General features: G+C 45.8%; 1 protein-coding gene across 1 annotated transcript in view; it reads left to right on the top strand.

The window, feature by feature from the left end:
- Positions 1 to 18,744, top strand: part of LOC115467085 (calcipressin-2-like) — a 186,930-nt gene extending 168,186 nt beyond the window's left edge. The window contains exon 5 of the mRNA XM_030198772.1: positions 18,447 to 18,744. Coding sequence (XP_030054632.1) covers positions 18,447 to 18,607 — 161 coding nt within the window. The 3' untranslated portion in view covers positions 18,608 to 18,744. The remainder of the gene's footprint in view (positions 1 to 18,446) is intronic.
- The last annotated feature ends 6,570 nt before the right edge of the window (positions 18,745 to 25,314 follow it).

The raw sequence follows: 25,314 nt of genomic DNA, 5'->3' as shown, positions 1-25,314 counted from the left end.
TCATCTGTTTGAAACAACACCAAATTTTCCACCAAAAACATCATGGTCAAGTTGTCTGTGTCAGGAACAAATGACAGATACTGTCTGCTACAGTAGCAGGGCTTTTTGTCTTGCATAACTAATGTAAAACATGCACTAAGCTGCAGGTAAATAAAGACCTTATTTTTAAATAATATTTAGTTAATACCCTTCTGCCTTACAAGTTCTAGGACTCTTTCTGAAGAGATTTTTCTGTTGAGGGTGCATTTGAAGGAAGTGACATTTTGCTAGGGCTTATTGCCAACACTTGCTGGAGCATCAGGAAATACAAAAGTGCACCCTTCCACCTTGGATGCCAATGTGGTTGAACCTGTTCTACCAGAAGAAAGAGAACAGGGATACTCCAAGTATCTTTGAAAGAGTGAATGAACATGTGGATAAAGGTGAGCCAGTCAATTTTTTCAAAAGGCATTTGACAAAGTACTTCATGAAAGACTCCAGAGGAAATTGGAAAGTCATGGGATAGGAGGTCGTGTCCTATTGTGGATTAAAAACTGGTTAAAGGATAGAAAACAGAGTAGGGTTAAATGGTCAGTATTCTTAATGGGGACTTGGGGAAAATCTACTGCTTATTTCTAGGATAAGCAGCTTAAAAGGTTTTGTACTTTTTTGGGATCTTGCCAGGTATTTGTGACCTGGATTGGCCACTGTTAGAAACAGGATGCTGGGCTTGATGCATCTTTGGTATGTCCCAGTATGGCGATATTTATGTACTTATGTACTAAGGGTAGTTAGTGGGATTCTGCAGGGGTCTGTGTTGGGACCTCTGCTTTTTAACGTATTTATAAATGATCTAGATATGAGAATAACTAGTCAGGTAATTAAATTTGCTGACGAGACAAAGTTATTCAAAGTTGTTAAATCGCAAGAGGATTGTGAAAAATTGCAAGATGACCTTACGAGACTGGTCATCCAAATGGCAGATGACATTTAAAGTTCAAAGTGATGCACGTGGAAAGAGGAACCCGAACTATAGCTACATGATGCAAGGTTTCACGTTAGGAGTCACCGACCAGGAAATGGATAAGGATATAGAAGTCATCGTTGACGATACTTTGAAACCCTTTGCTCAGTGTGCTGGTGGCAAAGAAAGCAAATAGAATGTTAGGTATTATTAGGAAAGGAATGGAAAATAAAAATGAGGATGTTATAATGCCTTTGTATCACTTCATGGTGCAACCACACCTTGAATACTGTGTGCAATTCTGGTCACCGCATCTCAAAAAAGATATAGTGGAATTAGAAAGGTACAGAGAAGGGCGATAAAAATGATAAAGGGGATGGGATGACTTTCCAATGAGGAAATGCTGAGACAGCTTGGGCTCTTCAGCTTGGAGAAAAGACAGCTGAAGGGAGATATGATAGAGGTCTATAAAATACTGAGTGGAGTGGAATGGGTAGGTGAGAATCACTTGTTTACTCTTTCCAAAAATACTAGGACTAGGGGGCACATAATGAAGCTACAAAGTAGTAAATTTAAAATGAATCGGAAATATGTCTCCATTCAACGTGTAATTAAACTCTGGAATTTATTGCAGTTAGCTTAGCAAGGTTTAAACAAGGCTTGGATGACTTCCTACAAGAAAAGTTCATAAGCCATTATTAAAATGGACTTGGGAAAATCCACTGCTTATTTCTGGGATAAGCAGCATAAAATTTATTGTACTGTTTTGGGATCTTGCCAGGTACTTGTGACCTGGATTGACCACTGTTGGAAATAGGATACTGGGCTTGATGGACCTTCGATCTGTCCCAATATGGCAGCACTTATGTATGTACTTATCGATCACAAAGAAGACGGGGGGGGGGGGGGGGGGAAGAGGAGAGAATTCCATCCCTTCCTAGACCTAAGGACCCTGAACAAAGTTCAGGACGTTTTCCGTAGTCACCCTAATTCTTTCTCCAAAGGGAAAACTTGTTATGTTCTCTGGACTTATAGGTTGCTTACACTAACTTAGAGGTACAGCCCAGTCACAGGAGATACCTCGGATTCATCATAGCAAAACACCACCACCACTGTCTCATACTTCCTTTTGGTCTTTTTATATCAACTCCTTAGGTATTTACAAAATGTCTTGTGGTCATAGCAGTGTACCTATGCAGACTGGGAGTGTATGTGTTTCTCTATTTGTTTGACTGACTAGTAAAGAGCCTCTCTCTAGAAGAAAAAGAAGGATCACTGTGCAGAACCATCTGGGTGCTGGTGTTACTAAGGTTTGTCATAAAGTACCCCAAGTCCCAACTAAGCCCATCACTGTAACTGGAATTTATAGGAGCTCTGCTAGGCATAACTCAGGCAAAAACCTTTCTACCACAACAAAGGATCACCAATCTAGTTCCATAGTGTTAGAAATACAAGGGAGTCAGCAGACATCAGCGTGGAACGTCTTGAGGATAGGGCCACCGAGGTGGGGCCAAGGGAGGCAAGATTCCCCAGGCCCGGCCTACGAGGAGGTCCCAGTGCCAGCAATCAAATGAGACTGCTCTTCCAGCCAGAGGTCCTTCTTCCTGCTGCATCCTGCCTATGCAGAAACAGGAAGTTACTTCACAGGAGGCGGGACACAGCAGGAAGAAGGGCCTATAGCCGGCAGAGCACTCTCTCTTGTTTGCTACTGCAAGAGGAGTGGTGGCAGCGAGGGGGGGAGTGGTGGAGAGAGCAGCAGTGGTGGTATGGGACAGTGGCGGCGGGGCCCTAAAGATTGTTTACCCTGGGCCCAGCTTTGTCTCTTGTCAGGCCTGCTTGAGGATTGCTGTCTGGATGTTGGCAATCATGGCTTCAACAGTCCCTGTCACATCTCAAGATGAAAAATCCTCTCCTCTCCTCTTAATGTGATGGTGCTCAATTGTTATTGAAGTAAATATGGAGGAAAGGCCTCAAAAGATATTGGATAACTCCGTTGTTAACAGCTCAAAGGCTTTCAACCTTAAGGAGCACCCACAATCATCGGCATAAAAATCTCCAAATGTTCTTCTGATTGTTTTATTCTTGAAAAATCTTATATCTATTGTTTTAGTTTTTCAATACTCAAAAAACTCCAGACAGCCCAGAACACGGCAGCCAGACTAATATTCGGCAAATCAAAATACGAAAGCGCGAAACCCCTACGAGAAAAACTCCACTGGCTCCCACTTAAAGAACGCTTCACGTTCAAACTTTGTACCCTAGTCCATAAAATCATCCATGGTGACGCCCCAGCCTACATGTCAGACCTAATAGAATTACCACCCAGGAACGCAAAAAAATCTTCTCGCACATTCCTTAATCTTCATCCTCCCAAGTGCAAAGGTCTGAAATACAAATTAATGCACGCATCTACCTGTTCCTATGTGAGCACGCAGCTCTGGAACGCGTTACCACGCAACCTGAAAACGGTCTATGAACTGACCAATTTCTGAAAACTACTGAAAACCTATCTCTTCGACAAGATATATCACAAAGATCAGCACGTGTAACTGTATAATCTTTAATACATCCAGAAATGTCTTATATCGTCTTTTGCTTTAACACTATCATGTATTTCACTACCATGTAACCCAAAACCCTCTGTAAAACCAAATGTATATTCTCTTCTACTTCCAGTATCCATGATGAATTGTAAGCCACATTGAGCCTGCAAAGAGGTGGGATAATGTGGATACAAATGCAATAAATAAATAAAATTTTCCACATAAACCAAATCTTTGCAGTGCACAGTCTATTTAACTTCCCAAGGCCAACATTGGCCAAAGTTTCAGATCCTGGTTCAGGGTCCGTGGTCCGTTCGACTGTCTGCAAGAAAACACAGGAATCTTCAATAAATATATCCTTACCACACCTCGCCCTTCACGAGAAGTCTATCTCAGCGCCTCACTTCTCTCCTGCAAACTTTTCTCTTGTCCGGTACTGTACGCAACATGGCGCGTGAACTTAAGTCAGTGACGTCACATGCCACCGGCCTAAACTCTCCAATGAACAACCTTGTAAATTTTTAAAGGTCCCGTGTTCAAAAAAACTGGTTCCACTCTATCCTTGAATTAAGGCCCCCTGGATGTAGCGTCTGCAGACGGTAAATCCATCTTCGTTCCTGTTGTAACAGCATGAGTTTTCTATTGCCCCCTCTAATGTTAAACTTGACTTGCTGTAGAACAACACATTTCAAAGAATCAAATGCATGGTTCTCTTTAACACAATGTGCAGCCAGCAGTGCTGTATTCTTTTTAATATGAATATTGCTTTTGTATTCAGTTAGCCGTGTGGCCAATTTCCTTGAGGTTTGCCCTACATATAACTTGTTGCACGGGCAGACGATACAATAGACAACCCATTCAGATGTACATGATGTCTTATAACGTAGCATGAACCGTCTCCTTGATTGGGGATCTACAAATTCCTGTGTGACAATCATAATGCCACACATTCCACATGATCCACAACTAGTATGGCCAGCTTCAGGATCGCTCTCACATAGAGTTTGTCTTAAAGCTGCAGGTGACAAAATTTCTTTAAGGTTCCGTCCTCTACTGTAAGCCATTCTCACATTTATATCTGAAAACCGTGGTAATGTCTGAATAATGTGCTAGTTTCATCTAATCGCGGCAGACACTTTCGGGGCTTGCAGGTGCTCCTTAAGGTTGAAAGCCTTTGAGCTGTTAACGGAGTTATCCAATATCTTTTGAGGCTTTTCCTCCATATTTACTGCAATAACAATTGAGCACCATCACATTAAGAGGAGAGTAAAGGATTTTTGATATTGATAAGAAGTATCGTGATCCTTTTTAGCTCTGGTATTGGATTATAGCAACATCTCAAGATGAGACAGGCTCAATGGATGTTGTACATTCAGTGGACATGGGCAAGTCAAAGACTGTGGGACATCATATCTATCATAAAACCCCTTTGAAACACTCTCTAGCCTGGTGGACAGTGAAATCAAATCTGGTAAATACATCCCTTTACAAATTCCACAGTATCAAACACGGATAACAGAGGCATCTAAACTGGGCTGGAGAGCCCATATAGATGAATTTCACAGTCAGGGATCGTGGTCCTGCCAGGAGAGATCACCAGCTAAATTTTCTGGAATTGAGAGCAGTTTGGAATGCCCTAAAGGCATTCAAGGATTGTCTGCATCAATATAATTTTGTTGGCTAACCAGTCAGCAAGCAGGGAGGAACATGATCATACCTCCTATGTTGGGTTACTGTCAAGAAGTGGAATGGAATGGGTGGGCGTGAATTGCTTGTTTACTCTTTCCAAAAATACTAAGACTTGGGTGCACACAATGAAGCTATTAAGTAGTAAATTTAAAACAAATTGGAGAAAATATTTCATCACTCAACGTGTAATTAAACTCTGGAATTCATTGCCAGAGAATGCAGTAAAAGCAGGGTTTAAAAAAGGTTTGGATAACTTCCTAAAAAAATACTCCATAAACCATTATTAAGATGGGTTTGAGGAAACTCCACTGTTTATTTCTAGGATAAGCAGTATAAAATGTACAGTTTTGGGATCTTGCCAGATACTTGTAACCTGGATTGGCCATTGTTGGAAACAGGATAAAGGGCTTGATGGACCTTCGGTCTGCCCCAGTATGGCAACACTTATGTTCTTATGGGTCATTTATCACAGAATGACCCTCAAGGCCACTTGTCTGTCAGAAAAGTTCAACAACTTGGCAGACCCAACCACTTGAGTGATTTTTAACAAGAAAGTGGCTCAGAGGATATTTCAAGAATGGGCACTCCCTCAATAGATCATTTTGCAGCACCTCAGAGCAAGAAGGTACATCTGTTCTGTTCCAGGATAGGAATGCACAGCAGACTTGCATCAGACATTTTTGGGTCTTCTGTATGTATATCCTCCAGTAGCTCTCATAGTGAGAATAATCAGTCTTGGATGGGACAAAGGGACCATGATTCTCATCACTCCACATTGGCCAAGACAGGTGTGGTTCCCACTTTCTATAAGAAGACCCATAAAACATGGGAATTCCACAACACTAATCACACAAGCTCAAGGTACTCTTGTCACATCTGAACATCAAATCCTTTTCTGTCATAGCTTAGATGCTGAGAAGGTAACTATAGCTTTTTTGAATTTGCCTGACAGATGAGATTCTGGTAGGAGGTCTTACAGTTCTAAGTGGAAGAGGTTTGATGTCTGGAGTGAAAGAAGAGCCCTAGACTCCTTTTTCCTGTCCCACATAAATACTGCAGGAATATCTTGTACGTTTGTTTGAATCAGGCTTAAAAACCAACTTCATTAGGGTACATCTTAGTGCAGGTGACACTCATCACCAACATGTAGAAGGAGAGTATATCTCTCTACAACCTTTATATGTTTGATTTATGCAAGGCTTCATCAAGTCTCCCTTAGTGTCATGGACTTCAACATGGTGTTAATCCAGCAGATGAAAACTCCTTTCTCCGAGGACAAGCAGGCTGCTTGTTCTCACTGATGGGTGACGTCCACGGCACCCCCTCCAATCGGAATCTTCACTAGCAAAGACGTTTGCTAGCCCTCGCGCGCCGATGCGCACCGCACATGCGTGGTCGTCTTCCCGCCCAAACCGGCTCGTGTTCGTCAGTCTTCTTTTGTCCGCGCTCGGGACGGTCGTGTTTTGCCGCCGTTTCGTGCCCCTCAGAGGACCCTCGCGCGTCTTTCGTGTTTTTCAAAAAAAAAAAGAGAGAACCTTTTCCCCGTATTTCTAGTTTTTTTCCCAGCATAAGTTTTCTTTCGCTTTCGGGAGCGGCCTTGTTGGCCGCCCAAACGGGTTTTTCCCCCCCCATTTTTGTCTCAGTGCCTCGTGTCATCATCGCGAATTTTGATTTCGCCGGCGCGATTTTTCCGCCCATGACATCGAAGCCTTCCAGCGGCTTCAAGAAGTGCACCCAGTGCGCCCGGGTAATCTCGCTCACTGATAGGCACGCCTCGTGTCTTCAGTGTCTGGGGGCTGGGCACCGCCCGCAGGCCTGTAGTCTTTGTGCTCTTTTGCAAAAGAGGACTCGGGTAGCGAGATTGGCCCAGTGGAATGTTCTGTTCTCCGGCGCTTCGACGGCATCGGCATCGAGAGATTCGTCGGGTGCATCGGCAGCACCGAAGTCTTCGGAGACCGCATCGACATCGACTGCATCGAGGCGTCCTCCTCCTGCATCGTCGGTACCGAGGCTTCGGAAGAGTGCGTCGGCGTCGGTGGTACCGGGACCCCCTCTGGTGCTGATGTCGTCGGACGGTGGTGCTTCGTCTGGAGTGCAGGTGAGGGCTGTCCATTCCCCTGCTCGTGGTGGTGAGCCTTCGGGTAGGTCTCCTCCTGCCCTGAGGGCTCCTGCGGTACAGCCCCCCCGGGATCGACCATCTTCGGCCCCGGCCCCGAGGAAGCGACGTCTGGATTCAACATCCTCCTCGGTACCGGGGAGCTCCGGTGACATGCTTCGCTCGAAGAAGCATCGTCACCGGTCACCTTCCCGACTGGGTACCGGGAGCTCTGGGTCGCCGAGGGAGTCGGCACCCAGCAGGCATCGGCACCGGGAGGACCGCTCACCCTCCATTCAGGAGGTGTCGGTGCGCTCTACCTCGGACAGCCCGGTACCGCCTCCATGCCCGGAACAGATTCTGACCTCGACGCCTGCACCGGCTTCTTAGTCTTTCTCCACAGCGGCTCTGCACGAGAGTCTCCGGGCCGTTCTTCCTGGCATTCTGGTAGACCTGTTGCGCCCTTCTCCTCCGGTACCGGCGGTGCTTGCGCCACCGGTGCCGTCGAGTGAGGCGACAGCTGGCCCTTTGCCCGGGGTGAGGTGGTTTCGGCTGCCTCCCAGGTGGACTCCCCAACGACGTCAGGGGAGGGAGCTTCGCCGCTGCCGGCCAGGGAGTCCACCTCTCGACGCTCCCACCGTGGCCGTGGTTCCACGGAGTCGATATGGACACGGCTTCAGACACAGGTCCGTGGACTTGTGTCTGATACCGATGATGAGGCCTCGTGGGAGGCAGAGGAGGACATCAGATATTTTTCTGACGAGGAGTCTGATGGCCTTCCTTCTGACCCCACTCCCTCCCCTGAAAGACAGCTTTCTCCTCCCGAGAGTCTGTCTTTCTCGGCCTTTGTCCGGGAGATGTCTACGGCCATCCCCTTCCCGGTGGTTGAGGAGGATGAGCCGAGGGCTGAAATGTTTGAGCTCTTGGACTATCCTTCTCCACCTAAGGAAGCGTCCACAGTACCCATGCATCATGTCCTGAAAAAGACATTGCTGGCGAACTGGACCAAGCCACTAACTAATCCCCACATTCCCAAAAAGATAGAATCCCAATATCGGATCCATGGGGACCCAGAGCTGATGCGCACTCAGTTGCCTCACGACTCTGGTGTGGTGGATCTGGCCCTGAAGAAGGCTAAGAGTTCTAGGGAGCATGCTTCGGCGCCCCCGGGCAAAGACCCCAGAACCTTAGACTCCTTTGGGAGGAAGGCTACCATTCTTCCATGCTCGTGGCCAAGATTCAATCTTACCAGCTCTACACGAGCATCCATATGCGGAACAATGTGTGGAAGCTGGCGGACTTGGTGGACCATCTCCCTTCTGAGCAAGCCAAGCCGTTTCAGGAGGTGGTCAGGCAGCTGAAGGCATGTAGGAAATTCCTGGCCAGAGGGGTATTTGATACCTTTGATGTTGCGTCCAGGGCCGCTGCTCAAGGTGTGGTGATGGGCAGACTCTGCGTGCCTCCGACCTGGAGAATAGGATCCAGCAGCGGATTGTGGACTCCCCTTGCCGTGCGGATAACATTTTTGGAGAAAAAGTCAAACAGGTGGTAGAACAGCTCCATCAGCGGGATAACACTTTCGACAAATTCTCCCGCCGGCAGCCTTCAGCATCTACCTCATCAGGTAGGCGTTTTTATGGGGGAAGGAGGACTGTTCCCTACTCTTCTGGTAAGCGTAGGTACAAACCTCCCTCTCGACAGCCTGCGGCCCAGGCTAAGCCCCAGCGCGCTCGCTCTCGTCAGCAGCATGCGCCTCAGCAAGGCCTCTCAGCTCCCCAGCAAAAGCAGGGGACGAGCTTTTGACTGGCTCCAGCCGATGTCAAAGTGTCCGTGCCGGACGATCTGCCGGTCGGGGGGAGGTTGAAAGTTTTTCACCAAAGGTGGCTTCTTATAACCTCCGACCAGTGGGTTCTCCAAATAGTCCGGCAAGGATACGCCCTCAATTTGGCCTCCATGCCTCCAAATTGCCCACCGGGAGCTCAGTCTTTCAGCTTCCAGCACAAGCAGGTACTTGCAGAGGAACTCTCCACCCTTCTCAGCGCCAATGCGGTCGAGCCCGTGCCACCCGGGCAAGAAGGCCTGGGATTCTATTCCAAGTACTTCCTTGTGGAAAAGAAAACAGGGGGGATGCATCCCATCCTAGACCTAAGGGCCCTGAACAAATATCTGGTCAAGGAAAAGTTCAGGATGCTTTCCCTGGGCACCCTTCTTCCCATGATTCAGGAAAAGGATTGGCTATGCTCTCTGGACTTAAAGGATGCTTACACGCATATCCCAATACTGCCAGCTCACAGACAGTATCTCCGATTCCGTCTGGGAACGCGTCACTTCCAGTACTGTGTGCTACCCTCTGTGCTCGCCTCTGCGCCCAGGGTGTTCACAAAGTGTCTGGTTGTGGTAGCAGCAGCGCTCCGCAGGCTTGGGGTGCATGTGTTCCCTTATCTCGATGATTGGCTGGTGAAGAACACATCCAAGGCAGGAGCTCTACAGTCCATGCAGATTACTATTCGACTCCTGGAGCTACTGGGGTTTGTGATCAATTATCCAAAGTCCCATCTTCTCCCAGTACAGAGACTCGAATTCATAGGAGCTCTGCTGGATTCTCAGACGGCTCGTGCCTACCTCCCGGAGACAAGGGCCAACAATCTGTTGTCCCTCGTCTCCCGGGTGCAAGCGTCCCAGCAGATCACAGCTCGGCAGATGTTGAGATTGCTCGGCCACATGGCCTCCACAGTTCATGTGACTCCCATGGCTCGTCTTCGCATGCGATCTGCTCAATGGACCCTAGCTTCCCAGTGGTTTCAGGCGGCTGGGGATCTAGAGGACGTGATCCACCTGTCCACGAGTTTTCTCGAATCCCTGCACTGGTGGACGATTTGGTCCAATTTGACTCTGGGACACCCTTTCCAAATTCCTCAGCCGCAAAAAGAGCTGACTACGGATGCGTCTCTCCTGGGGTGGGGAGCTCATGTTGATGGGCTTCACACCCAGGGAAGCTGGTCCCTCCAGGAACAAGGTCTACAGATCAATCTCCTGGAGTTACGAGCAATCTGGAACGCTATGAAGGCTTTCAGAGATCGGCTGTCCCACCAAATTATCCAAATTCAGACAGGTTGCCATGTATTACATCAACAAGCAGGGGGGCACCGGATCTCGCCCCCTGTGTCAGGAGGCCATCCGCATGTGGCTGTGGGCTCGCCGTTACGGCATGTTTCTCCAAGCCACATATCTGGCAGGCATAAACAACAGTCTGGCCGACAGGTTGAGCAGGATTATGCAGCCTCACGAGTGGTCGCTCAACTCTAGAGTAGTGCGCCGGATCTTCCAAGTGTGGGGCACCCCCTTGGTAGATCTCTTCGCATCTCGAGCCAACCACAAGGTCCCTCAGTTCTGTTCCAGACTTCAGGCCCACGGCTGACTGGCATCAGATGCCTTCCTCCTGGATTGGGGGGAAGGCCTGCTGTATGCTTATCCTCCCATACCTCTGGTGGGGAAGACTTTGCTGAAACTCAAGCAGGACCGAGGCACCATGATTCTGATTGCTCCTTTTTGGCCGTGTCAGATCTGGTTCCCTCTTCTTCTGGAGTTGTCCTCCGAAGAACCGTGGAGATTGGAGTGTTTTCCGACCCTCATCACCCAGAACGAAGGGGTGCTTCTGCATCCCAGCCTCCAGTCTCTGGCTCTCACGGCCTGGATGTTGAGAGCGTAGACTTTGCCTCTTTGGGTCTGTCGGAGGGTGTCTCCCGTGTCTTGCTTGCTTCCAGGAAAGATTCCACTAAGAGGAGTTACTTCTTTTTATGGAGGAGGTTTGTCGTCTGGTGTGACAGCAAGGCCTTAGATCCTCGCTCTTGTCCTACACAGACCCTGCTTGACTACCTTCTGCACTTGTCTGAGTCTGGTCTCAAGACCAACTCTGTAAGGGTTCACCTTAGCGCAATCAGTGCATACCATTACCGTGTGGAAGGTAAGCCAATCTCGGGACAGCCTTTAGTTCGCTTTATGAGAGGTTTGCTTCTGTCAAAGCCCCCCATCAAACCTCCTACAGTGTCATGGGATCTCAATGTCGTTCTCACCCAGCTGATGAAACCTCCTTTTGAGCCACTGAATTCATGCCATCTGAAGTACTTGACCTGGAAGGTCATTTTCTTAGTGGCAGTAACTTCAGCTCGTAGAGTCAGTGAGCTTCAAGCCCTAGTAGCTCATGCTCCTTATACCAAATTTCATCATAATAGAGTAGTCCTCCGCACTCACCCTAAGTTCTTGCCAAAGGTGGTGTCGGAGTTCCATCTGAACCAGTCAGTTGTCTTGCCAACATTCTTTCCCCGTCCTCATTCCTGCCCTGCTGAACGTCAGCTGCACACATTGGACTGCAAAAGAGCATTGGCCTTCTATCTGGAGCGGACACAGCCCAACAGACAGTCCGCCCAAATGTTTGTTTCTTTTGATCCCAACAGGAGGGGAGTGGCTGTGGGGAAACGCACCATATCCAATTGGCTAGCAGATTACATTTCCTTCACTTACGCCCAGGCTGGGCTGGCTCTTGAGGGTCATGTCACGGCTCACAATGTTAGAGCCATGGCAACGTCAGTGGCCCACTTGAAGTCAGCCACTATTGAAGAGATCTGCAAAGCTGCGACGTGGTCATCTGTCCACACATTCACATCTCATTACTGCCTGCAGCAGGATACCCGACGCGACAGTCGGTTCGGGCAGTCGGTGCTTCAGAATCTGTTTGGGGTTTGAATCCAACTCCACCCCCCTAGGCCCACTTTTTATTCTGTTCCAGGCTACACTCTCAGTTAGTTGAATAAGATGTTAGGTCAATCTCAGTTATGTCCTCGCCGTTGCGAGGCCCAATTGACCATGTTTGTTGTTTTGAGTGAGCCTGGGGGCTAGGGATACCCTATCAGTGAGAACAAGCAGCCTGCTTGTCCTTGGAGAAAGCGAATGCTACATACCTGTAGAAGGTATTCTCCGAGGACAGCAGGCTGATTGTTCTCACAAACCTGCCCACCTCCCCTTTGGAGTTGTGTCTTCCCTTGTCTTTGTCTTGCTACATATGGGACTGACGAACACGAGCCGGTTCGGGCGGGAAGACGACCGCGCATGCGCGGTGCGCATCGGCCCGCGAGGGCTAGCAAACATCTTTGCTAGTGAAGATTCCGATTGGAGGGGGTGCCGTGGACGTCACCCATCAGTGAGAACAATCAGCCTGCTGTCCTCGGAGAATACCTTCTACAGGTATGTAGCATTCGCTTTTGAGCCACTTGATACCTATGAACTGAAGTACTTGACCTGGAAGGTCTTGTTTTTGTTGGCAGTAACTTCAGTGCCCAGAGTAAGTGAGCTCCTAATTCTAGTAACTGATTCACCTTATACAAAGTTCTTTAATGAGTAGCTCTGCATGTTATTATTATTATTATTACATTTGTATTCCACATTATCCCACCTTTTTGCAGGCTCAATGTGGCTTACAATTCATCATGGATACTGGAAATAGAAAAGAATGTACATTTGGTTTTACAGCAAGTTTTGGGTACATGATGGTGAAATACATAATATTGGGAATAGAAAATAGTATACATTTGTTTTAGCAGAAGTTTTGGTTTCATGATGGTGATATACATGATAGTGTTAGAGCCAAAGGTATTAGGTACAAGAAGGTGTGAAAGCAAAATACATTAAAGAACATTCCTGGATGTCTTGAAGAAAGTAGAGTTACGCATGTTGTCCTTTATGATATATTTTGTCAAAGAGATAAGTTCCTTCCTAAGGTGGTGTCAGAATTTCACCTTAATCAGTCTGTCATCTTACAAATATTTTTTCCCAGTCTTCATGCCCAGAAAGGTGAAAGTGCACTGCATTCATTGGATTGCAAGAGAACTCTGGCCTCTCTTTGGAGCAGACTAAAGATCTTAGAAAGTCCCCTCTACTTTTTGTTCCTTTTGACCCAAATAGGGTAAGGACTGCTTCCAACAAACTGTTTAATTGGTTAGCATACTGCATTTCCTTTGCTAATGCCCAGACAGACTTGACTCTTGAAGTTCATATCATAGTTTATAATGTCAGATTTGGCCAGTCAGTCTTTCAGAATCTCTTTGGGAATTTGAATCCAATTGCATACCCCCATTGTCCAGTCCATGGTTGTTAAGCTTCTTTATAATGCATGTTGCTTTGATCACTTCATCCCCCTCTCCCCCCCCCCCCCCCCCCCCCCCGCCCTTTGAAAGCTGAACATTGGTTACCTGTTTCCACCTGTATTAAATTTAAGATCATCACCCTGGTTTACAAAGGACTTACCCACAGTATTTGTTTAATCTACTAATCATTTATCCTGCCCAAGTGCTTTATTCTTCCCAACAGTCTCTCCTCTGTCTACCCCCTTTCTGCTTAGACTGGACGTCATTTACAAGACAGCCTTTAGTGTACAAATGCAAAGTGATGCATGTTGAGAAGAATAATCCAAATCATAGTTACCTGATGCTAGGATCCACCCAGTGGTGTGCTGGTAAATGTTTAACAACAGGCTCTCTCCCCAATCCACCTCTGCGCCCTCCCTCCCCCCCCCAAATTGCAGAGCTGGCTATAGCCAGGGAGAGAGCCTAGGGGGGAGGGGCAATGCATTACTCCAGGAAAAAAATTAAATGATCCCAGGTTCCAATCTAATTCGTGTTTAATGTGGGATAAAATGCCATAAATAAGTAAATAAATATAAACTTTTAATGTTGAGCACCTGATTCTCAAAGTGGTCATATTCCAAACACTATAATGAAAATAAAATGATTTTTTTTTCTACCTTTGTTGTCTGGTGACTTTGTTTTTCTGATCATGCTGGCCCAGTATCTGATTCTGCTGCTATCTGTCCTCTTAACTCCGTTTCCAGGGCTTCCTTTCCATTTCTTTATTTTCCGCCTTTCTTCTTCATTTCTTGCCCTGCACCCGTAAGTAAAAGCTGGGTCATCCGCAGACTTGACTGTCCAGTGGGATCCAGCTTCTGCCTATTTTCTTCATCCATGTGCAGTTTTTCCTCCTCTCTTCCTTTTCCCTCATCTCATCTCCTTCCTCACTCTTCCCTCCCCTCCATCCATGTCCAGCATTTCTTCTCTCTTCCTTCCCTCTGCTCCACCCATGTCCAGCAACCCTCCTCTCCCCCTGCCCCCCCCTCCATCCACCCATGTCCAGCAACCCTCCTCTTCCCCCTGCCCTCCCCTCCATCCACCTATGTCCAGCAACCCTCCTTTCCCCCTGCCATCCCCTCCATCCACCCATGTCCAGCAACCCTCCTCTCCCCACTGCCCTCCCCTCATTCACCCATGTCCAGCAACCCTCCTCTCCCCCCTGCCCTTCCCTCCACCCATGTCCAGCAACCCTCCTCTCCCCCCTGCCCTCTCCTCCATCCACCTATGTCCAGCAACCCTCCTTTCCCCCTGCCATCCCCTCCATCCACCCATGTCCAGCAACCCTCCTCTCCCCACTGCCCTCCCCTCATTCACCCATGTCCAGCAACCCTCCTCTCCCCCCCTGCCCTTCCCTCCACCCATGTCCAGCAACTCTCTTTTCCCTGCCCTCCCCTCCATCCACCTATGTCCAGCAAGTCTCCCCTGCCCTCCCTCTATCCATCCATATCAGCAATTCTCTTCTCTTCCCTGCCCCCCTCTATCCATCCATACCCATCGATTCTCTTCTCTCCCCTGTCCCCCTTCCAGCCATCCATAGTTACATGTCAGTGTCATGATGAATATTCATGTTAGCTATCTTGAAAAGCAGACAAGCTGAAAGAGCAGACAGAGATATAAATATTTGTACAATATTATAATATCCCCTTCCCTCTTCGCCCCTTGTACGTGGCTCTCTGGTCGACCCTGGAATGCAAAAAAGGGAAAGAACTAGGGTGGGGTGGGGTCCTAAGAAATCGAAAGAAGTAAGGGCAAAACACTCCTAACTTCACTCCCTGCTCCCGTTTTTATACCTTGTCCCTTGCGAAAGAGAAAATTAAAGTTTATTGTTCTAGTTAGCAATATAAAACAGCTCCATCCTAACTCAGCAAAATGTGCCTGGCAGCTAAACCTAAATGGAAAGTACGTTGCTGTATCTACTCTGGTTATTTTCTGTCCTCTTGTGGCACAGACTTATCTAACAATGAGTAACAATAAGCTTTGATTAAAGCATTTGCCATACGAAAAACAGAATGGACAGCCCAGATCACCACATCAAAACAGGAGCTGAGGGATAGAAAAGCTGATTGATATTTTCAGAAAAAGCTTTGCCCATTCTGCATCTATAGCACAGCAAAAAGAGCTTTAAAAATAAGGCCACCGCCTCCCCTTGGCCCTAAACTTCTGTAGCTGTATAAGTCACGAAATTAAAATATGTTTGTGACTTACCAAGGAAACTGAAACCCACAAATCCTGTTCTAGGATACAGCTGTTTCAAATATAAATCCACTGACAGATATATTTCACTGCCCCCCCCCCCCAAGCAGCACCTCTCTGCTCTCTCCCCTCGCACTTCCTTGCCTCTTGCTCTTGTCTGTCTTCTGCGTTTAATTTTTTTTTTTTAAGCAGTGTTAACACGTCAGCAGGAACAGGCTGCTTCAGCCAATCCCACGGGCCTTCTTTCAGTGTGTTCCGGCCCCGAGGGCTGAAGGAAGGCACCTGGAATTGGCTGAAGCAGCCTATTCCTGCTGACGTGTTAACACTGCTTTAAAAAAAAAAATTTAAGTGCAGGTTCGCGTAAAGCTAAAGAAGAGAGGTTGGGGGGAGAGGAGGAGAAACAAGAGAAGAAGTGCTGCGTGTGACAGTGTGAGAAAATGCCCAAAGCCACAGGGGATGCCGTCGACACCGCCAGGTGGGGACCAGAGCCCAAATTTTGGGAGCCGGTTGTTAAAGTAGCTACTTTAACAACCGGCTCCCAAAATTCTGAAAAAAAATAACAACTGGCTCTCGCGAGCCGGCTCCAGCACACCACTGGGTCCACCCAAGAAAAAGATCTAGGTGTCATTGTAGACAGTATGCTGACGTCTTCTGCCCAGTGTGTGGTGGTGGCCAAAAAAGCAAACAGGATGCTAGGAATTATTTGGAAACAAATGCAAAATAAGAACAAGAATATTATAATGCCTCTGTATTGTTCCATGGTGTAACCTCACCTTGAATATTGCATTCAATTCTGGTTGCCATATCTCAAAACAGATATAGCAGAATTAGAAAAGGTTCAAACAAGAGCAACCAAAACAACAAGGGGATGAAACTCCTCTCATATGAGGAAAGAAGTACAAAGACAAGGGGGCACTCAACTAAGTTACATGGAAATACTTTTAAAACAAATAGGAGGAAATATTTTTTCACTTAATAAATAGTTAAACTCTGGAACTTGTTGCCAGAAGATGTGGTAATAGCAGTTAGCATTTCCGGGTTTTAAACAAGTTTGGACAAGTTCCTGGAAGAAAAGTCCATAGTCTGCTATTGAGATAGACATGGGAAAAGTCACTGCTTGCCCTAAGATTGGTAACATGGAATGTTGCTACTATTTGGGTTTCTGCCAGGTACTTTTGATCTGGATTGGCCACTGTTGGAAACAGGATACTGGGCTGGATGAACCATTGGTCTGACCTAGTATGGCTATTCTTAATGTTTTTATATTTGGAACTCAGTACCACCTAATATCAGGCTTAAATCCTCCTACTCGAGGTTTAAAATATTACCTAAGACCTGGCTGTTTCAACAAGCATAAAGGCAGTAGCATTTTCACCAGACCTGTCTTTTTATCCTGTTTCCCTAGATTCTTTCTTTTTTTTCCTAGATCCCTAGATTCTTTCTTTGCCTTTCTTTTATCTAATTAGTATACACGTAAACCACTTAGCTGCATAAATGTGTGACTGACAGTATATCAAGTTCTTGTAAACATTAAACATTTCTTTTTCAGGCTGCCTTCCAAAAAAAAAGTTAAAGAATTTGAACAAGGCTAGTTGCCACTGAAAATATGTTGGTGTCTACCTATTGCAGCAGCTTGTTACTACTTTTTCCTTTTTTTTTTTTTTTTCTGTTGAGGGCAGCCTGTTGCTAGGGTGGCCCACACTATAAGGCCTTGCTATCCTGCTTGTCCTCTGAGAAAACCAAGCTGCTTACCTGTAGCAGGTGTTCTCCATGGACTGCTGGATAGAAGTCCTCACATTCCAGCCCATCTTCTCAAGCTTTTTATTCTACTCAAGCTGAATAAACTGAGTTGGTCCCACACAATAGTCGAGGAGTGGAGCATTATATGTGGTAAATTGCTTAGGGGCCCTTTTACTAAGCAGTGCTAAAAAGTGGCCAGTGCTATCCCCAGTGCAGGTCTTTCCTACGTGCTAAGGCCACTTTTAGCGCTGCCAGAAAATGGCTGCTGTTTCCTTTGCAGCAATTAATGCATGAGCACTTACCGACACCAATTTTGTAGGCGGTGAGGGCTCACACACTAACCACATGCAGCAATGTAGCTGCGCTAACCAATTAGCACAGAACATGCACCAGACCTGCCCCCAGAGCTAAAATATGAATGCTATTTTTTAGCCTGTGGGTAGCACGTGCACATGTAAAAACTATCACAGGACACCTGTACATGCCCCGCGGTAGTGCATTTTAACCTGTGGTAAGCACACAGTGCTTACTGCAGCTTAGTAAAAGGATCTCTTTCTGATTACTAAGCTATTGAAGCTTTCCTGTGTGAGCTCTCATCAATGACATCACCCGTTCTACTATCCACAGAGGACACCAGCTACATGTAAGTAACTTGGAGGCATATTTTCAAAGCACTTAGACTTACAGAGTTCCATAGTAACTTATCGAACTTTGTAAATCTAAGTGCTTTGAAAATGAACCCCTTGGTTATCTTTAACCCACAACATTCAGCAGTGCTGAGCTAACCATTTATCAAACTGAAAACTCACTTATTGATAGCCAGATAAGTCATCCTGTTGTCTTTAAGAGGAGAGCAGCCTCCTGAATATCTGTTCAGATTTTTAGTTTCATTATGACGAGGGCAGTTCTGAGCTCACATGAGAACAGTTTATTTGGGTGCTGTCTTGCTCAACCTATTTCTGCCAGATTTGAAACCTGTGTACATTTGAAATGAGCATTCTCCTAAAATGTAAACAATGTGTGTTCTCATTTTCTTAATACATCCACCTTCTCTTTTTTTCCAGGGGAAAAGTATGAGCTGCATGCAGGGACAGAGTCCACCCCCAGTGTGGTGGTACATGTGTGCAACAGTGACACAGAAGATGAGGAGGACCCCCGGGTCTCCCCTAAGCCAAAGATTGTGCAGACCCGGCGCCCCGGCTTACCTCCGGCAAAGGCCAACTGAATCTCCTGGCTCTGGCCACCCTCAGCACACCTTTTTCTTTCTTGTTTTTTTGTTTTGTTTTGCTTATTTGTTTTTAGTAAGGCCATGATTGCCTTTCAGAGACAGGATATTTAGCTCCCTGAAAGTAGAGCCTATTTTGAAATAAAAGGGCTGAAAAATAGTAGTTCTTCACATACCAAACTGTATCATACATTATAACATGTAACATGGATGACAGAAGATCTCTAATTGTTTTGTGTTTCTTTTGATTTTTGTTCTTGTGAAAAGCAAAGTTCAGGTTGTCTAAATAGGCAGTCCAAGTGGGCGCCATTTTCGCACTATTTTATAAAGACAAGATAGGCATGTAGGTGTCTTTATTCAATAGACTCCCAAAACCTCTAAATGCACTCATGTAAATTTATACCTGTTCAGGAGTTGGTATAAATGTACGTATACATTGCAACAGTGCCCATTCTCCACCCAAACTCTTTCCTCAAATTTAACTGTACTCAGATCGCATAAAGTAAGCGCTTACTTTATATGTGTGTAACTCCTAGGGTAATGTTATAAAAGCCCTTTTCTGTGGGTAAAACAGTTTTACTGCTGCGTTTGCTGCATATCATTTCCGTAACCAGTAATTGGGTTCCTGAAAAGCAGTTTTGCACCATGTAATTGTAGGTATTGTCTGCTGAAAAAAGGAAGTATTGCTTTCAGAAATGTTATCTTCCCTACTTTTGGCTCATTTTTAAATGCTCTTCTTATGCTTTGTGATTTTCTTTTCATTTTTCAGGCTAACATGTCAGGACCATAATGAAACTTGAATAAAGACTGCATGAGATTCCAGTGTTTGTTTTCACAGTCTTAGCCATTACTAAAGCCCTCCTTGCTAACACTGTCCTGAAGGCACAAAGTACCATGTTGTGGTGTTGTAAACATTACATTACTTAAGTATAGAATCAGTGCTTTACACTGTTGGGGAATTTATTTGTTTTGTTGTTATAAACTAGAAAGGTCTTACTGTTTTTTCCTGGTATACAGTGAGTCACTCTTTTGAAAATGTTGCTGTCTGGATTTAACTTTAAGGAAACTGAGACTTGCTGTAATGTGTATTCCCAGTGTGCCAGATTCCTCAGTCTGCCCTTTGGGATACTGGGATGGTTAAGTAAATCCATTTTTTGTTAAGTTTATGCAAATGGTTGCGTTTATTACTTTGCAGAAAAGCTTTGAAAATTGATTTGGAAAGCAAACTCTAAACTATGACATCTCATTGTAGTTATATAGTTCAAAACAGTGCTAAATGCATTTAGCTTCCCAGACTATAGATAACACTGGGCACATTTTTAGAAGCACAAAAATCTTCATCCCTGGTTTCCCTCCCTACTGTCTAACCTGCTGCCAGGTGATAAGATACTTTTATATCCAGCTGCATTCAGTGCTGGCTGAGCTGAATGATCTCTGATAACAGTTAAAGCTGAACATGAAAAAGATATACAGATTATACAAAAGTTAAGAGACTAGGAGGATAATTGTACAAAAGCTTCCTACATATAAAATATGGTTTTATATGTAGAAATTAGGCTGTGCAAAAGCTGCTGCCATATACCTGTATAAAAGTATACAGTGAAACCTCGGTTTTCATCGATAATTCGTCCGAAAACTATCCACGAAAACCGAAACCGACGAAAACTGAGGCAACAAGCAATTTTTCTTTTAAATTAATAAAAAAAGACTAGTGTATAGAATAAATGAACATTTAACATGGCATTTACCTTTCTGAAGACTCTTCTTGGTGTATGGAAGATGGAGAGAGAGGAGCAGAGATTATTGTTTGGAAGGGGGATCCCCCTCCATAAGGACACAATCTGGGGGGGGTCACTTCCCTTCTTGTTCTTTTGCCACTAGGACCAGCTACTGGGGGGGTCACTTCCCTTCTTGTTCTTTTGCCACTAGGACCAGCTTCAGAGTCTGGACCCATGCCGCACAAGAAACATGTCCAGAGAGGTTTGTTTCTGTCGCCTCTTTAAGATTTGCCTAAAATGGGGCAACACATTATCATTGAACAAGTTGCAGACACGGCTTGCAACAGCTTTGTCTGGGTGATTTTTCTCCACAAACACCTGTACTTTACTCCACATGGAGAGGATGTCCTTAATCTCTGAAGAAGGCATATTCTCTACTGTTTCTTCCTCATTATCCAAAGCAACTTCTTCATCTGCCATCTGTTGCACTTCTAGTTGAAGGTCTTGCAGCTCTTCAGTGGTGAGCTCCAACTCTTCCACATCTTCACCATTCACCTCCAAACCCATGGAATTACCTAAATGAACAATTGACTGCACAACATGTGTAGGGTCATCAGGTGAAGGATCTAACCCTTCTAAATCTCTCTCATGCACACATCCTGGCCATAATTTCTTCCATCCACAGTTTATCATCCTGGATGTCACTCCCTGCCAAGCCTTATCTATGAGGCTGATGCAGTTGAGAATGTTGAAATGGTTTTTCCAGAACTCTCTTAAGGACAATTCTGTATCTGATGTCACCGCAAAGCACCTTTGAAATAATGCTTTTGTGTACAGTTTCTTGTAATTGGAAATTACATTCTGGTCCATGGGCTGGATGAGTGGTGTGGTATTAGGGGGCAAGAACTTCACAGTGATAAAACTGAACTGCTCCAACAGTGCATCTTCCAAACCTGGAGGATGTGCAGGAGCATTGTCCATTAACAGGAGGCACTTAAGGGGCAAATGATTTTCCTGGAGGTATTTTTTCACACTCGGGCCAAACACTTCATTCATCCACTCAGTGAAAATTGCCCTCGTGACCCATGCTTTCTTGTTTGCTCTCCACATCACACACAGTTTACTTTTGATCACATTGTTTCTGCTAAATGCTCTAGGAGTTTCTGAATGGTACACCAGTAAGGGCTTCACTTTACAATCACCACTAGCATTACCACACAACAGAAGAGTAAGCCTATCTTTCATAGGCTTATGTCCTGGCAGTGCCGTTTCCTCCTGTGTAATGAACGTTCTCTTTGGCATTTTCTTCCAAAACAGGCCAGTTTCATCACAGTTGAAGACTTGTTGGGGGATGAATCCTTCAGCCTCTACGTAATCTTTGAATTCAGACACAAATTTTTCAGCACCAGACTTGTCTGAACTCGCAGCTTCTCCATGCCTAGTAACACTGTGTATGCCAGTGCGCCTCTTGAATTTTTCGAACCAGCCTCTGCTGGCCTTAAAATCATTTAGTGAAGTAGCACTCGTCCCGGGCATTTTCTTTATGTGATCGGCATACAGCAGTCTGGCCTTTTCACATATGATGGCCTCAGAAACAGAATCGCCATCTAACTGTTTTTGATTGATCCAAATTAATAATAACTGTTCCACATCTTCAATTGTTTGTGATCTCTGTTTTGTTATTGCATTCACACCTTTTGCTACTTTTGCCTCCTTTATTGCTTCCTTTTTTGCAATGATTGAACTTATCGTGGATGGTGACTTCCCGTACATGTGGGCGATTTCAGTAATCTTAATGCCACTCTCGTATTTTTCAATGATTTCCTTCTTCAACTCAATCGTGCTCCTGTCCTTCTTCTTTGAAGGACTGCTGCCCATAGAAACTTTTTTGGGTCCCATGATGAGAGCAGGGACTTTGATACAGGCACTCAACCAGCAGCAGTAGTATTGTGGCAAAACAATGAAATTTGGGTCCTAATACCTGCAGGGACTTTGATACAGGCACTCAACCAGCAGCAGCAGTAGTGTGGCAAAATGACGAAATTTGGGTCCAAACACCAGCTTTTGATCACATTGTTTCTGCTAAATACTTTGATACAAAATTTGGGTCCAAAAACCAGCAGGGACTTTGATACAGGCACTCAACCAGCAGCAGCAGTAGTGTGGCAAAACGACAAAATTTGGGTCCAAAAACCAGCATGGACTTTGATACAGGCACTCAACCAGCTGTAGTAGTAGTAGTGTGGCAAAACGACGAAATTTGGGTCCGAAAACAGCAGCAGTGTAATCCCACAACCGGAAACAATGCCCCAGAAGAACGACACGTGAGAACGCAAGATTAGCTGCGTAGTCACACCAACGAAATCCGAGGCGATCGACGAAAACCAAGACGAAATTTTCACGAAAAAAATTGACGATAGCCGAAACCGACGAAATCCGAAGTCAACGAAAACCGAGGTTTCACTGTATATAGAGATTGGTCCTACATAAAGTAGACTTTCCTAGGGGAGGAGTTGGGTGGAGTTCAGTTGTTTGCAAGTATACTTTGCAAAACGCAGAGTACACACATATCAGCTGGCAGACATACATTTGTGTCTTCTGCGTTACTGGTGGCACGTATAAGTGGATGTTTTAGAAAGAAAAGTGTATGTTACTTTCCCTTTCTAAATTTGCCACTTTTTATGTGTATGCTGGCTTTTTGCCACTGGATCTAGAACTGCCTACAACAGTATTTCCTAAGGACACATTTAATAGCCATACAACAGATGGCACAAACTAAAAATTATGTGGTGAATTTTCAAAATGTTTAACAGGCTATTTACAGTTGTAGTTACTAATGTGTGATACTAATGCTGGCATAGGTTAGAAGCACTTTCTGTTAGAAAGTTAGCCAGTTACATGTAACCTAGCTTCTTGGACTTTTTCGACTAATTGAAAAGCTGATTTTACTGGATCACAGCATTCACCTCACAATTCTCCCAATTTATAACCTCTCTGTCGCATCTGCCTTCTCCCTCTCTCCCCCCGCCCCCCCACAAATTAACAGTGATATTTCTGGTCATAGACCACAAACCATGGCTCCTTCTAGAATCCGTTTTGTCTGCATCCTAAATTTAGCCTAGTCAGAATGGAGTGATGGTAAAGCTCCTTTCCCATAATCCCCCCAAGAGACTATGAACACTGCCTCAGGAACATCCCCAGCTTTGGCCAAGCCAATGAACAGAAACCTGGCCCTTGTCTCTCACCTGGTAATGGGCAGCACTGCAAGTGAGCTGCCAGGCAAGCCATACTTGTATTTATTAAGCATTGTTCCTTGGTTTTCTGAAGCTTTAAGAGATCAGAAACGGAAGGTGCATAGGCTTAACAGGGCATGGAAAAAAAATCCTAGTATAGGTGAAAGAGAGATGTGGAGGAAACCTGCAAATTAGTATTATCTGGCAATCATAAAAGCAAAGAAAGTTTTGTATGAAAATGTTTATTCAGCAGTTAACAAAGAAGTCATTTGGGGTAGCAAATTGGTTAGCAAGGATAGGAAAAATTACATTGGTTACCTGTAGCAGCATGCTTATATTTTAAGTTGATGACGATAACATTTCAGGTTCTGTGAGATAGGGGCCCAGAATTTTGCGGAAGAGCATTGATGGGCTGCCCCGCCCTGTTCCAAACAGCTCTCTAAAAACAGCGCCGGAACAGCGCAGGGTTATAACGCCCCTATGATCAAAGCTAATAGCATGCAAATTTATGTGCGTTATTAGCTCTGATCATAGGGGTACTTCTGTGGTCACAGGGGTACTTCTGTGGGAGGATTGTGCCTGGGCATGCACCCAAGGCACAATCCTCCCGCAGCCGTTGTTTGACAGGTCCAGGCTGACAAAAACCTTGATCTGTCAAACAGCAGAAGAGGTTTGAGAGGTCCGGGTTTTTCTCCAGGGCCTGTCAAACCAAAGCCCGCCCCCCCCCCAACATAAGACCTGGAGGTCCAGTGGACTTCCAGGCCCCTCCCCCCAAAGCACAAAAACCCTAGTGGTCCAGTGGGACCACTAGCTTCCCACTCCCACCCCCCACATCGCACAAAAACGCCCTGGTGGGACTGCTATCTGCCCCCTCCATCCACAGTGGCCTACCTCTCTGTAGTGGTAGTAGTAGTTGGAGGAGGGAGGGACTAGCACTCCCTTTCTCCTCTTCAGGGGCCTTCCCAAAATGGTGGCGCCCCGCCCGGTATATCCTGGGATGCACCAGGCACCATTTTGGGAAGAGACAGGGAAATTGCCCAATATTTATGCATTAAACAGCTAATTGTGGGGCTCTTTTATTAAAGTGTGGTACAGTTTTGCACTTACAGTCCTCTAATGTGTAGATTGGGGTTAACAAATAATGCAGGTGCTAATGTTGAGTTGGTCTGCCTTCCCTATTGCCAATATAATTTACTTATCCTTTGCCTCTCCCTCACCCCCACCCCATACACACAGAAAAATAAACAGGCAGACTTACACTAATAGCACAAAGCCTGTGCAGTAAATGAAGGGGGCATAAATTGCACTTATCATACAAGGCTGACAGTTACCACATAAGCACCGTGTTACATGGCAGGACCGATAGTGCAGGTTCTTCACAGTACCAGACTAGATATGTAGCATGGCCCATACACTAACTTGCAATATGACGACCTGCAGTGGCCCTACCCATTCTAACCCCCCCCCCCCCCCCCCCGACCACTGATCACCTCCTGATGAGTTATCCCTCCTGATCCCCTCCCAATCCAATCAGTCCCTCAATCTGATGCCATTTTCTGATCACCCCAATCTCCTCCCATCTCTCTGATCTCCCCAATGTCCCTGCCAAGCCCCTCCCACAAAATAAAGCTCCACTCACCTGCCACCACCAGGACATACCCAGAGATCACATGGCAGGAATAGGAGTGAGCCCCTTCCCCCACCCATCCCGCTCTGGGTTCAAAATAGCACTGAATATGGTAGCACTATAGAAATG

This window comes from Microcaecilia unicolor, chromosome 3 (assembly GCF_901765095.1).
Source record: "Microcaecilia unicolor chromosome 3, aMicUni1.1, whole genome shotgun sequence".
Taxonomy (NCBI): domain Eukaryota; kingdom Metazoa; phylum Chordata; class Amphibia; order Gymnophiona; family Siphonopidae; genus Microcaecilia; species Microcaecilia unicolor.
Note: the sequence above shows the minus strand (reverse complement) of the source record. Positions and strands in the feature narration are given on the sequence as shown.